General features: G+C 45.0%; 1 protein-coding gene across 4 annotated transcripts in view; it reads right to left on the reverse strand.

The window, feature by feature from the left end:
- Window positions 1-10439, reverse strand: part of SP3 (Sp3 transcription factor) — a 38583-nt gene extending 28144 nt beyond the window's left edge. The window contains exons 1-3 of one of the 4 annotated variants that reach the window (XR_008577540.1): window positions 9311-10439; window positions 8863-8987; window positions 8568-8684 (exon numbers count right to left, since the gene is read on the reverse strand). Coding sequence is in view for 2 of the 4 variants with exons in the window: in XM_054829177.1 (XP_054685152.1) it covers window positions 8568-8684; window positions 8863-8987; window positions 9311-9317 (249 nt within the window). In the remaining 2 variants the exon portion in view is untranslated. The remainder of the gene's footprint in view (window positions 1-8567; window positions 8685-8862; window positions 8988-9310) is intronic. The other 3 variants (XR_008577541.1, XM_054829177.1, XM_054829176.1) reach the window with 3 other exon arrangements.
- Window positions 10440-14106: the final 3667 nt, after the last annotated feature.

A 14106-nucleotide genomic window follows, 5' to 3' on the forward strand; every position in this document is an offset into this window, starting at 1 on the left:
AAATCTTTTAGTCTTTCAAGCTTATAATTTATGAGATTAGAAAAAAATATGTAATATTCCACATCACACCATCTTATCCAGAAAAAGGCATTTTCCTCTGCTACCACATTAACTTTATGGTCTTGTGTTTAATAACATTTACACGTAGGTACTGGTTGCTGAAATGCTGCTAAGAAGTTCCTAACTACTCAATTCACTAGTATATAAATACTTATTAAGTGCAGGTTTTATAAAGTATCAAAAGACCCATAAAAGCCAATAGGTAAACATCAGTCAGAAAATACCAAAAGCAAAAATATGATTGTTGTATGTTTAATGGGTGTCATTATTAAATAAATGTATAATATAATGTGCTGATAGTATCTGTTAGAACAAAAGAGAAAGAAAAAGTAATGGGAACCATTACAAGTCTGATATAATTTCTCACTGATTTAAGACAACATTCAACATTTGCTTGTACGTAAAGGCTATAACTGAACTGACCTAATATGCAATAGTATGACTATGTCTACTCATACGTAATACATATGAGTATCCTTCACAGAAACAGTTCAAAAGGAATCTGTCTCCTTCACAATACGGAAATGACCTACATTATTCTCCTCCCCAAACGTATGTTGATTTCCTTATCACCATTCAATGGCCTCTGCCCTTTCATGTTGGGTACACATCTCTCCTCACCTTTTCACGATCTACTGAAATCTTTCCTCTAATCCTGCTCTGTAAGGATTTTAGCTCAATAGAGCCACTCTTTTGGTAGGTGCACTTGTCAGTCCATAGAGAAGTTCAGGGTAACCATGTACATGGATACGAAGCTATTGCTACATGTAGTACATGAAATGCCTGTTATTCACATGTTGCTCTTACAGCTGGCTGTATCAGACGCTACCAGATGAATCATGGGGAGGGAGGGGCAGAAAGAGGGTGAGGCTTTCAAGAAGCTATCTGGCAGCTATCAAAATTGCCAGTGCTAAAGCATGAAAAAACCCTGTATGGTAAAGAGTATCTGAGGATGACCTCTAACCTCAACTGGTCATCAACCTGTCATAACAAGCTTGACTGTTATACCCTTTCTCAAAGTCTGCTGAGCTAGTAGGACATTTCTTGGACTTGTTTTCCTACTAAAAAGGGTAATAACCTGGATCCTCAAGCAATTAAACATTGTTGTAGTAACTCAAAGTTCTAGCAGTGAGGTATGAGCAGCAACATCTACAGCCCACTCACTTAGTGATCATTACAGCACAGTCCTAATAGACCAGAGTATGTTTGCTGTCTCTCAGCCATCCGTGCAAAATACTTAAAGGGTAGAGATAAAGCAACAGCTCTTTTCCTTATCAACTGATACTCAGACAGTAGTTATTTGGAAGCTGCTCCTTTAAGAGAAGGCTGGACGGTTGCAAGCCAAAGGCTCTGTGTCAAAAGGAAGGGACAAAGATCTGAGGAAAGTTCAGCATTAGCACTACTCAGCCAAGGAGGAGAGAACAGGAAGCAACGGGGAGTTCACTGGAAGCAGTATCAGGAAACAAGAGAAAGAGACAGGAACAAAGCAAAGAGAGTAGCTGGCACAAGGCACGGGAAGAATTAAAATCAAATGATACATCCACCTGAAGAAAGGTCAAGTACCACCAAAGAGCGGAAGCAACAACCGCTGTTCAGCCCGTCTTTTGATTCTTTAACAAGCGATATATAATTTCCAGTGGGTAAAATAAAGGGATTTCTCTGAGCCAAAATTCTCATCCCTGAAGAATGAGGGATCATGATAAATAAAAATCTAATAATTGTCTTGTTCAATTTGTTTGGAGAAAATTAAAAAAACATTAAGTCAAATGTGGAAGGACACAAGCGAAACATGCAGAAGACAAAATACTTTTTAAAAGTGATCTAAACCATGTTGAGGGATGGGACTTGGGTTGAAAAAAAATAAAACATCCTTCACCAAAGTAAAACTGGAAAGGGCAGAAACATCCCTGTAAGAACTGGTATATGTTGTAGGCACCTGCATTTTGACATGTCAAATGTGATCAACTGGACACATGCCATTAGTCTTCAGTATTTTATTGCTAAAGAACTACCAAATGTTTATCTGTGCCAGTCCATTCTGGACTGCTTTTTGCTGCAGTTCTCAGAAAGTCACTTTTGCCCCATTTATTCCTGGAGCAAAAGCATCAGCAAAACAAGCAGAGGTGGACAGATAATGAGTCATGAGCTCCTAAACATTTAAAAATCACATACCTAATGAACAAGATTGGCCACTGCCTCATCCAAATTGTTGTTTTATGAAAGAGTGAGGGCTCTAATGCCTCAGTTTAATACTATATGTTTACCAAGCTACAATAAACTATCTGTGCATTCTTAGGTCATTACAAATAGAAGATAAAATGCACTTGCTTCAAGTCTTTCATTAAGGTATGAGCTAATACATTCTATCTTGTACTTGCCATAGGTTAAAAACATGTTCAACATCAGTCACTGTGGTTCAGCTGACACAAAGCTGCTTGTTAAGGCAAATTAATTCTGTTGCATGTTTCAGACCTCTGCCAATGAAGCCACTCAACTCAGAGAAATGCATTTGCCCAAATCACAAGTTTAGAGAATCAAAGAATGTTTCAGAGAAAAAGTATTATCTGGGGCTGCTTAAAAATTTATTTTAAAAGACAGTTCCAATCTGGTGAAACGTATTTAACATTTAATTGTGTCTATGTCTTTTTGCTTGAGATGGACAACTGGACTCAAAACTTTAATAGCTTGTTTTCAATCAGCAGAAGTTCAGAACCCGTCTAAATTAAGACAATACAATGTCCCTGACATTAGCAGAAACAAGAAAGCTGCAGTATTAAGGAACGAGACATGGCAACAAGGAGGCATTTTTAAGCAGGTTGTACGTAACTTCATTTGTTTATTAATTATTAATCTATATATGTGTATTAATCTCTATATAACTGCATGCCAAACTAGAATTTTGCATAGAAGTTTGTGTGAAATGGTTCATTTTGCTCATGCCTTCAACACAGGTGCTGAAGGCTCTACCAAATCATCAGGAAAGGGAAGAAAAAGGACCGGAGACATCAAACTTCATCTTTGGGAAGGCAATGGAGTGAATAACCTTGAAAATAACCTTGGGGAAAAAAAACCCCACCTTCAAATAACCTTGAAGAAAGAAAAAAAGAAGGTGATCAGAAGTAGTCGGCCTAGACTTATGAAGGGAAAATGATGCTTAATTAACTAACCTGACAACCTTCTATGATGAGATCACTGGTTTGGTAGATGGGGTTAGGCAGGGGATATTATTTATCACTACTTTAGTCAGACTTTTGACTCTGCCTCCATAACATAAGAAAAAACTTTTTTTTTTTCTCCCTCCCCCCCCCCCCAAGAGTGATAAAACACTGGAACAAGCTGCCCAGAGAGGTTGTGGGGTCTCCATCCTTCGAGATATTCAAAACCCACTGGAGACAGTCCTAAGGAATTTGCTCTCATTGACCCTGCTTTGATCAAGGAGGTTGGACCAGACAATCTCCAGAGATCCATACCAGCCTCAACTATTCTATGAAGTCTTACACTTCTTACTAATGTTAAAACGTCAGAGAGAGAACTTTTTTATGTTGTCTTTAAATATGGAAATGTTTTAAAACATGTATTTTCTTACTTTAAAACTGTAAAGAGAAGTAAACCAATTTTTTTTAAGAACATCCTTAAAGCACCTGTAAAAGAACTTCTACACTTGGTTCTGATCCAGCACTAGGAAGACATAATTGGAATGCAAAAATAAAAGAACATTTTAAAATATGAGCTTCTGGACAGCAGCAGGGGAAACATACTGTTAGGCACTACATTCTACCTGAAACTTCTCTGTTTTGCAAAAGTATAAAACAGAAAGAAGCAAGACAATCCCAGGCAGGCTTTTCTAAGGTGGCTGAATACATTCTGGTGCATCTGTTCACATCCAGAAGCTATATCATCACCCATAAAGGAGAAAATGGATGTCAGAATAACTTTGAGCTTCCCCAAAACCATCATATAGGCCAAAGAGCTGAGAAGTATGGATAACTCTGACACATGGCATTCATCCATATTTTTGCCTAGTGGAAAACATGAAATTTAAAATGCCTTCATATTTCTCTATCCTATAAGCACTATTATTAGTTCCACCTAAACTGAGGTTAAGCTAGTTGCACGTCAAATGCTTAAAGTAATGTTCTGAGGCATAAACAAACTGGAATTCCAGATTTTCGTTAAGTTCTGTGAAGCATTGATACTCAATTCTAAAGCTCAAGATATGCCAAAGCAGTCTTGTAACACTCCAACCTTTATTTGTAAAAGATAAAAACAAATGCTTTGTCTACAGCAGAGAAATGATACTCATCTTCCCCGCACTGCTAATTATTAACCTCTCCAAATGTTTTCCACATATTGTTGGTAAGCAACAACACAAATAAAGCATTCCTCCCCCCCTTTTAAAAAAAAAAAAAAAAAAAAAAAGACTAAAGAATCAGTGCAGCCTGCAGCAAACTAGATGCAACTACACACCACAATTGGGGCAGTCATCTCTGACAGCTCCCATTCTTTGGCAGCTGTCAGAGCCAACAGCTTTCTCAGCCAGCCTGCCGCTTCTCTCAATTCACCCGCCTTCCAGTCCTCCCACCCCGCACTCCCATCAGTCTTGCACTGTCTCCTCACCTATCCCAGCCATGCCCAGCACAACCACAAGAACAGCCCTTGGGAGCATGATAGTTCAAGAGAGCGCATTTAGCTTTGTGTTGCAATGAAGTAAAAGACCATAAACAACTGGTTATCATCTCAACTTTGTAGCTTCTTAAACAATCATCTGATCATGTGACAACCATACAACTGACCATCAAGACTTTGTTGGACCTGATTTTATAATGTTTCCTCTTTTTTTCTCCCCTATGCATGGCTCTGCCACCTTCTGCTTTGCTTCTCCTTTTCACCTAATGCTAAAATCTTTGCAGGTGTTTAAACTGGAATGAAACTAGAGTATTTATAACTAACTGAAAAAGAATCCTAAATATTAAAGTTTAAAGTAGAATTATTAGTCAATGATAAACAGTGAAAAAGCAAGACCCAAACTAAAACTTCGCAGACTTTAAATTCCCAAGAGAGTTAAGGGCATCCAGAGAGGTCAAAACACATGAGCTGCCATTCTAGGACAGGCAGTAGTGCATACCATCCCAGCAAGGCTTTCATACGTGCCAGCCAGCAGCAATATTTGAGGGGAAGTTTCCATGGCAAGCATTTGAACCAACCATGGATGCAGCAGTATGGCGACCAAAGAAAAGATTCTCAGGTAAGCAAGCCACAAGCTCAAGGCCATTTACATTAAAACTAAACACCAGCAAGCAAAACACAAAGCACTGGTGTCAAATGATCATAGGCAAAATAAATCACAGTGTCAAAGTTTAAGCTGAAAGACTGCAATCTCCATCAACGCACAAAGACAAGATCAGCAGTAATGCCTGCTAGTATTTTGTCATCCAAAAGTAAATATAGCTCTAACCAGAATCCCGGGCCAAGCTGAAAACCTTGTGGACTAGAGACAGCCTGCCTAGTTCATTGACAGAACGGAAGAGAGAAGAGGGTTGAGTTTAGCTCTGTCAACTGTTTTCTTCACTTGCTTTCCATACCAAGCATTTGCCACATTCATTAGTCTTTTTATTTCCACACTAATCCCTTCAGTGGCATAAAAGTGGCTACCACTCAAACAGCAGGCTTGGATTGAGATACCAACACAGAATCATAGAACAGTTTCAGTTGGAAAGGACCTCTGAAGGTCATCCGGTCCAACCCCCGGGCTCAAAGCTGGGCCAACTAGATCACAGCAAACACAATCGCATTTGCTCCAGCTCTTCCCCAAATCCCAGACATGCAATATTCCCTGCATTCCTATGGGAGTTTTATTGTTGCTGTTGCTTTTAAATCATACTCCTGGTCTCTTGGGGAGCAGCTGCAGCATATCATTTCAGCCAGGAAAGCAGTGTGCAATAACTGGCTAGCCTAGCAGACTGGCTCCAGCCCTGCCAGTTCTTACCAAGCGAATGTCAGTAAAGCATTAACAAAAGAACCCCAAACACGCAGCACCACTACCCTTGTACATGCAAGCTCTTCAAATGCTTCTAAAAGGAAACACTTAGTTTAACTTCTACTCTCCATTTATATGGCTTGAGAGTTCTACCAGATGTTCAGCAGTCAAAACTGCAGTCCAGGTATAGAAGATATTGGGAAAGAACTGACTCCCCATCACTACATTTAACACCATGACTCACAGACAGATATCAAATTGATTCATCTATGCTCCTAGGAAAGGGATGAGCATCACAAACCCCAGGAAGACACTATGTCTGTGTCCATGCGTATAGATTTCATTTTCTGTACAAGTTATGAGGGACCTACAATTTAAGCCTTTTTAGCTCATCACTCTTTCTTCCACTCTCCATTAAGATACACTCAGGGGACCAGGAAAAAAAATCAAACAACCTTTATTGCACTAAATCCCTTTCGGCATTCTGGTTTTTTACAAAGAATGTATTTCAGGGACTTTAGTCCCTCCCCTCTCTTTATTAAGGTCATCTTAATTAACTCCACTGTCTAGTTCAGCTACTGTAGGTATCTCCTCCAATTTATATTTAGTTTCCACCCAAAATATTCTGAATCATTCAAGAGCTATGTTGTAGGAGTGTAAAAATTACCAGAATGCTATAACCTAACTCACAGCAGATAGGTAGGAGGGGCCTATCTGCATGTATGAAAAGTAGTGAGTGAGTTTATATTCATATTTAGTTTTAACTAAGATTTTGGCTTCTCTTGAATTGCTTCCACCCTGCCCTGAAAAGCCCCTTATACATAAACGTAACAACAGATGAATTTAACAAGAATAAAGAAGTACTATTTCAAAACTACTTTGCCCACGTAGAACTATTAGGATCCATTTGTCCTGTACTTGCACTCTAGTACCCCATCAGACCTAGCACTGCTCATGCTAAGGGATCAACCCATCCTCGAGGTGCACAATTCCAGCTTTAAAATGAGAACAACCTTAAAGTGGATATAGGAAAGCAAGCTATCTTTTAAGCATCATTCATTTTTCAATTCTCACGTTTACGCAAGAGACAGATCCAACACTCCACTCTTCAGCACTGCATGCATCTGGTATTATGAAACAAATTCTAGAGGTATCAGGCACTTAACAATGTCTAGAAAGATTTTTAAAAGTGTACTGCTTAAGAAAATAAACAGGTTCAGCAGAAAGGACATTTGAAAGGGGGTCAGAATCTTAATATATTTTCAAGCTCTGTCATTCATCTACAACTTGCTGCATGACCTCAGACAACTATTTTACTGCAGCTTCCCTTTATGTAAAGTAAGCTGAAATGCACAGACGAAAAGTATTTTAAAGTGTAGCACTCAAGCATTTAATAAACTTGACATTATCGTTAACATTTTGACATTTGTTACAAGCTTGCCAAAGCCACTTCATCCACCAGTACAACGTTTTGCAGTTTTCCTATTTGCAGAATCCTAAAAACATACAAGGCTGTTGTACAGCAAGTTTAAAAAACAAGACTTACTTTAAAATAAAAAAGTAGATTTTGTTTCTTGTTTTAAAACCCTTTTTGTAATAAAAGCCCAAAACAATAAATCAGAGGTAATATATGTGGTTTCCCAAGGACTAAGGCCAAAAAAATACTTCATCACGTCATTTTAAAAGGTATTTTGGAACTCCCTTTTAATATACCTATATTTTTAGCTATCAGTTATTTAGAAATGCCCCATCTCTTTTAACTTTATGATCATATGCCAACAAGAGAGTTTAGCTAGACGATTGAGGAACATACGAGTTTCCATTAGGCTTTTGTTATGGAGATGGTTAAACTAGCTTCAGCAAGAATACATTTCTAGTCTGCAAGATCCATCTCATCACACAAGGTCCCAAGGTCATCAAGGCTCCTTTTGGAGCCGACAGCGCATGAGAGATAAGGCCAGAAATTCAGTTTGCAATACGAGGGACTGCATGATAACTGCACCAAGAAAAAGCAGCGTCGATACAGGAAGCAGCTTTCCACCACCGCGTTCGCTTCTAAACAGCCATTTTACTTCTAACTGCATCCTTCCCCACAGTCAGCCTTCATTTTGTGTTCCTGCCCGGGTGCGCGGTTCCAGGCTGACAGCTACGGAGAGGATACCGGGGGTGCTCTCAGGTGGAGGTGAGATGCCTCCCAGCCTCGCCGGGTGCCGAGCGAGCCGCTCCGGTGCCAGGGCCGGGGGAGGGAAGATTTCCCGCCTGCCCCCGTTTTTGAAAGTAAATGAAGGCGCCGCTCCCAATGGCGGGGGAGGGGGGAGCTAGGCTCCCTCCTCCTCCCGGGAGCCCGGCTCCTCCTGGAGAGGCAGGGGAGCCCGGGGACCCCTCTCCTGGCAGGTCGGCCTTGCTATCGTCCCTCCCCCCGGGCGGGCAGTGCCGTGTGTCCCGTCCCTCCCCCCGGGCGGGCGGGCTGGCTGGCTGTGCTGTCTCTCCCCCCGGCAGGCCGTGCGAGAGCGGCGGGGCGGGCACTCACCGCTCCGGCAGAGTGAGAGGCAGCGGCGGCGGCGGCGGCCTCATCCTCCTCCGGCGACGGCGGGCCGATCTTGCTGCAGGTGGCCGCCAGCAGAGCGAGCGGTGACGGCTGAGCGTCCTACCCACAATGGGCGGGTTCAGGGAGAGAAAGTGGGTGGCGGTTAGTGCGGGACAGCGACCGGGCTCCTCGCAGACGTGCACACAGGAAGCGGCGGCGGCGGCACCGGCTCCCGCACCCGCTCACAACGTGTCACCCGGGGGAGGGGGGGAAGGGGCCCGGCCGGGCCTGCGCTTACCTGGGGGGCAGCCGCCCCGGCGGAGGCCGAGGCGGCGCCGTTGCCGTGCTGGAGATACTCGCTGTGGCTGCTGCTGTCCACGTCTAAGGCAGCCATTTCCTCTTGTTTCACGGGCTTCTCGGGAGCTGCGGGCACAGCGGGGAGGGGGAGGGGAGAGTCACTGACGGGAGCGATCACCCCCCTCCCTCTCCCTCCCTCCCTCTCCCCCCCCCTAACCCCAGCGCTCCCCCCGCCCTCCCGCACGGAGCCCTCCTCCTCCTCCTCCTCCTCCTCCCCGTGCTGCTGCCCCTGCCCCTCTTCTCCCTCCTCCCCCTGCTCCTCCTGCTGCTGCTCTCAGTGCCGCTCTCGCCTCGCTCGCACACGGACGCTCCGGGGCCGGAGCGGGGAAGCGCAGGGCCGGAGCAGGAGCAGGGAGCCCCGCGGGGCGGCTCGGTCGGTGCGTACGTACCGGTCATGGTGTGAGTGCGAGCGGCCGGCTGGCTGGCTGGGCGGGAGGCAGGCAGGCAGGCTGGCTGGCTCGCACACAGGCCCTGCTGGCTGGGGCTAGGCGGCTGCTGCCGGGGACATGCTTATTGTGCTCACGGGCTGAAGCGGCGGCGGCGGCCCGAGCCTACTCCGGGGTTTTTTTTCCTATTTTGATTGACGGTGCGGGAAAGCCGAAAGGTGGGGCTTGCAGCGGGAGAGGGGGCCCGGCCGACACCGCCGCCCGCCCGCCCGCCTGCCAGCCCGGAACTCCCGCCTACGCCCGTGCGCGCGCGCTCATTGGCTGCGCCTCGCAGCCGCCGCCGCTCGCACTGGCCGCCCGGCCTGCCAGTCACTCTCCAGGGGCGGGGGGGGCGCCCCATGCCGAGGCGGCTTCCTGTTTGCGAGGGCTCGTGCGAGGAACAATGAGCGGGACCCGCCGAGAGCCCGCGGCCTGCTCCGGTCCTGGCTCGCGCGGCCCCCGCGCCGCGGGGAGGCAGGCCCGCCGCCGCGCTTACCGCGCCGCTGCGCCGGGACGACGCGGCCCGCGGGGCCTGTCAGCCCGCCCGCGCCGCAGGGGTCAGCGCAGAGCCACAGCTGCGCAGCGGCGCTCTCCTCCCCCCCCCCCCCGCCCCGTCCCCCCAGTCCCCCCCGTCCCCCCGCCGCGCAGGCGGCGCGGTGCGCGTGTGCCCGGGAGGCGCCGGGCTGGAGCCGCGCTGGTTTGAAATCTCCCTGGCGGGGGTGTCAGTCACGGCTGGCGACAGCCGCGGCTCCGGGGCGGCGGCCGAGCTGCGCCCTGCCAGCAGCCAGCGCTGCCGCCGCCGCGCTTTGTCCCCGCCGGCGCTAAGATGTCGGCGCGCCGTCCCTAGGGGAGCCGGCCCGCCCGGGCAGGCCTTGCTTGGCGGCGGTCCCGAGCCGCCGCCGGGTGCCGGAGCCCGCAGGGCAGCCCGCCCCCTCCTGCGGGACGGGGGATCCGGGTCAGCGCCGGCCTCTGTCCGGCGGCGGCGCGGCCCCGGGAGCCACACCTCAATGGCCGACCCCGTGGGCCGTTGCATAAGCTTTCTGGCCGCGGCGGGCTCGCACCTGGCTGACCCGGGCGGGCTAAAGCTACAAAGCTGTTTTGCCTCTTCAGTAGAATAAAACCCGTCGGGGATAAGGCCGCGAGTAAGATTTTTGACGTGAAAGCGTGCTCTGCTCCGAGCTAGGCAGCCGAGCCTTGGCATAAACCGAGTATTTGTGCCAGCGGGTTTTATTTTAGTCATATTAAGGGGAATTAATAAGATCTCGGTGTCAGTTAGCTGCTCCGTCCCTCACGTTACGCAACACAAAGGAAACTGGGAGCTCTCGGATTGCTAAACCGAGGCAGGAAATATGTTTAAAGCATTATATAAGTATACGGTGATGCTGAAATGGTTATTAGCGGGGCCTGTTTCCCTGCTGCGCCGTGTAAGTCGTGAGGGGTTCCTGTAAAGGGGAGCAACTTTAGCTTGGCCTTTCCTCACGTCTAAATGCACGCACAGGGTGATGGGACAGCGCGTAGGCTGAGGGCAGTGATTTTGACCCTTGTAAACTCCCCCGGTGAATTAATTTTGCTTAGTTACCTTTCACGTGGTGTTCCAGGGAGTCTCTGAATGAGGCTGAAAGGCATTGGATTGAAGAACTCAAACCTACTTTCCTGTTGCAATATTTAACATAATTATCAGTGAGAACTACCTAGGAGATACAGAGAGCATAGTCTCATATGTCCATAGTTGTGCTGAGCATCTGAAGCCACAGGCCGGCCAGATAAACCCACGGAGAAGTTAGTAACTAGGACACCTAGAAATACAGTCAGGATTTTCAACAGCCTCTGAGCAGAGAATAAACAGTGCTTTTTTAATCAGTCCAGCACTATGACCTTGCAGTAGCTGCCCAGGCTTTGCCTAGAAACTATTACAGAACAGGAAAAAATAGGCTGAGAAAATGTGAATGTAATAACGGGAAGTTACAATGGAGGTAGACTGCAGTATCTCCCCCGTCAGTGGAAGATTGCTTTTACTGTGTGATGTGTAGTCTTATTTTAAGCCCATTTACTTTTGCCAGTATGTTGAGAGTCCCTTCAGGTGACTTTTAGTAGTAAGTTGTAAATTAATCCCAAAGCTATTTGTCACAATTCATTTTTTCCAGGGTAGTAAAAAAAACCAACCAAACCAACCACTTCTGTTTTTAAAATGTCTATATTTGTTTACATAGTCTCTTGTGATTCTACTTTCAAATCAGTTGTTGACAAGTTAAATAACATATCGATAGAAGAGAGGAAGCTTTTTTTGCAACTCATTATTTTTACTGTAATAGAATACTCTGAGAAGCAAAAGCTGTAACTAGGAACAGAAGTCACATTTCTTTTGACATAATATAATAATGTCAAATAATTTTTAGCCAGTAAAAGCTAGAATATATAACCTCTAAAAATGAGTGAGTACATATACAAAAACAACTCTTAGAAGAAAAGTGAAAACGTAAGATTATGTGACCCAGAAGACTACTGTACTACCTAAAAAAAAAAAAAAGTCTTCTACAGCTGGTATAAAATCTGCAGTTTGTTTTGCAATACCAGAAGTTGTTGGCAAAGTGGCTGATAGCCTGTGATCCTGGAACCAGAATGGTTACAGATGACTTTGGACTTCTGAACCTAGGAAGTGGTTCATTTAAAGATTGATCTGTAAGATAATTCCTGTTCCTATGCTGGGAAGGTGGGAATGATATTAAAAAACTGGCCCTTGCTAATTAGCAGGGTATTGCCAAACCTTGTCAATGGCATTTTGCTTTAGGAATATCATATTTGTCTAGGACTAAATAGGAACGTTGGTCCTTCTTCTACAATTGGATGTATGTTGAGAGCTCTGCGACTTCAGTGAGATGTTAATAGAGTGGTTTACCTGTATGGATCTGACTGTAGGCTTGGGACAGAGCTGCAATGCGTTAGGACAGAAGGATTTGAAATATCATTAGTGGGTTTGTTTTCATATATTAAGGAGTTTTTCAGTACTCAGATGTAAATAGGCCTCACAACACTAGTTGAGGACTAACTTTTTCTAGTCAAGTACCTAAAAATTAGGGGGTCACCATGATGGTAACATTCAGATAAAAAAAGAAGCAAAACAGAATATTAATAGACTATTAAAAAATAAGATAAATTACAGAAAGTTGCATAAACAGTATGCTATTAAAAAAGGGGTGTAAAGAAGCAACTCCGTCAGAAAAGTTACACAGAAACTGTTTGGTAATAAAAATAAAGTGGTTTTATTTACCACTCCCCAGTGGAGATTAAGAACACGAGAAGCAAAAAGAAAAATCCAGGAAAAAAGGAATTGAGAAAAGACACTATTTGTAGCTTTTTGCTTATCAATATACTAGCATCAAGGCATTCGCTAGAAAAATCCCGGATGTATCACAGAGAGTATTCTATCCGTACCGGATGGTAGTGCTGTTAGGCGGTGGTCTTTCTGCTGAGTTAGCGCTGTGCCGATATCCCTACAGAGATTGAGCTCCATGCCCAATTAGAGGAGCCATTGTTTCCTCTTTCTTGAGATTACCCACCAGATGTACTGTATCAGTATGTGATCTGAATAAACTAACCATGACCAGTGTATTATTAAAGAGCCTTGCCTCTGTAAGCCCTTGCCTCCTGCTTCAAGGCTGCTTGTGGTAAACTGCAGGTCCTGCGATGAATTCTCAATCTATTTGCTGAAAATGGGGTGTTGTAATTTGAGCTACGTAGATACAGCGAAAGCAACACTGGTCTATACGTAATGAGAATACCTCCACCAGATACCAAAACGCAGCTATTTTGGAACTGAGATGCAGCCTTTGCGCTAAGTAGCAGTAGAGTTCAGGCGAGGAAGTGATGCCTACTGGCTTCTGATGAAACGTCAGGGAAGGTTTTGAAAGATGGAATAAGATGCAGATTGGAAAGAATGCTAAAACTAATACCTACACTCTAGTTTGGTTGTAAGCTCAATGCTGCGTTTAGCCACTGTAACTTATATCATTGGTTTAAGTCTTGGAGCTCTGCGTCTGTGAGGATATCAATTCAGTCCAAGTTCAGAAGGAAGCGCACCACCTAACACAACTTCCATCCAGTACAGTGCCTGCTGTACTTGGATATGTCTTTTCTGTCTGTATACTCCTTTGGAACTTCTGAGTTATGACATATTTCTATCTTTAGTAGTCCCTTCTATTGGTGACCCTGCATTTATTTAAAGGAATGTATTATTTAAGGGTCGTCGGTATGTGGTCCGGTTCAGTTTTCACATCCGTGTTACTCTGTTCCTCTGTAAAGCGGTGGTTTTGCCATGCTGAAGCCTAGAATGCAACTGGACAAGATGGGCAGGAACGTGTTCTGTTGTGGTGTGTTCAGTACTACTGGGAAAACTCAGATTTGGGTCACTTTAGTTTGAAAGGCTGGCTTTAAAATGACATTGAAGAATCAGTAGGGATTTGATTCAACAAGCTGCCTTAAAATGCAGCCTTTACTGAAGGGACAACAAGCAGAATTGTCTGTAAATCTCATGCCTGAAAAAGTACCTAGGGCACAAAACCCCAACAATTCAGAGGATTTATCCTCTTGAATTTGAGGTACCTTCCTTTAGTCATCTGTTTAAAATTTCAGTAGAATCTGGAGGACCATATGTTTTGGTTTCTAAGTGCCAAACATTTACTTGGTACTAAACCCAAGATAATTACAACGATCTGAACCGGACCTATTAAACTTAGTAGAATTCAACTTCATTCTGGATTTTG

This window comes from Grus americana, chromosome 6 (genome assembly GCF_028858705.1).
Source record: "Grus americana isolate bGruAme1 chromosome 6, bGruAme1.mat, whole genome shotgun sequence".
Classification (NCBI taxonomy): domain Eukaryota; kingdom Metazoa; phylum Chordata; class Aves; order Gruiformes; family Gruidae; genus Grus; species Grus americana.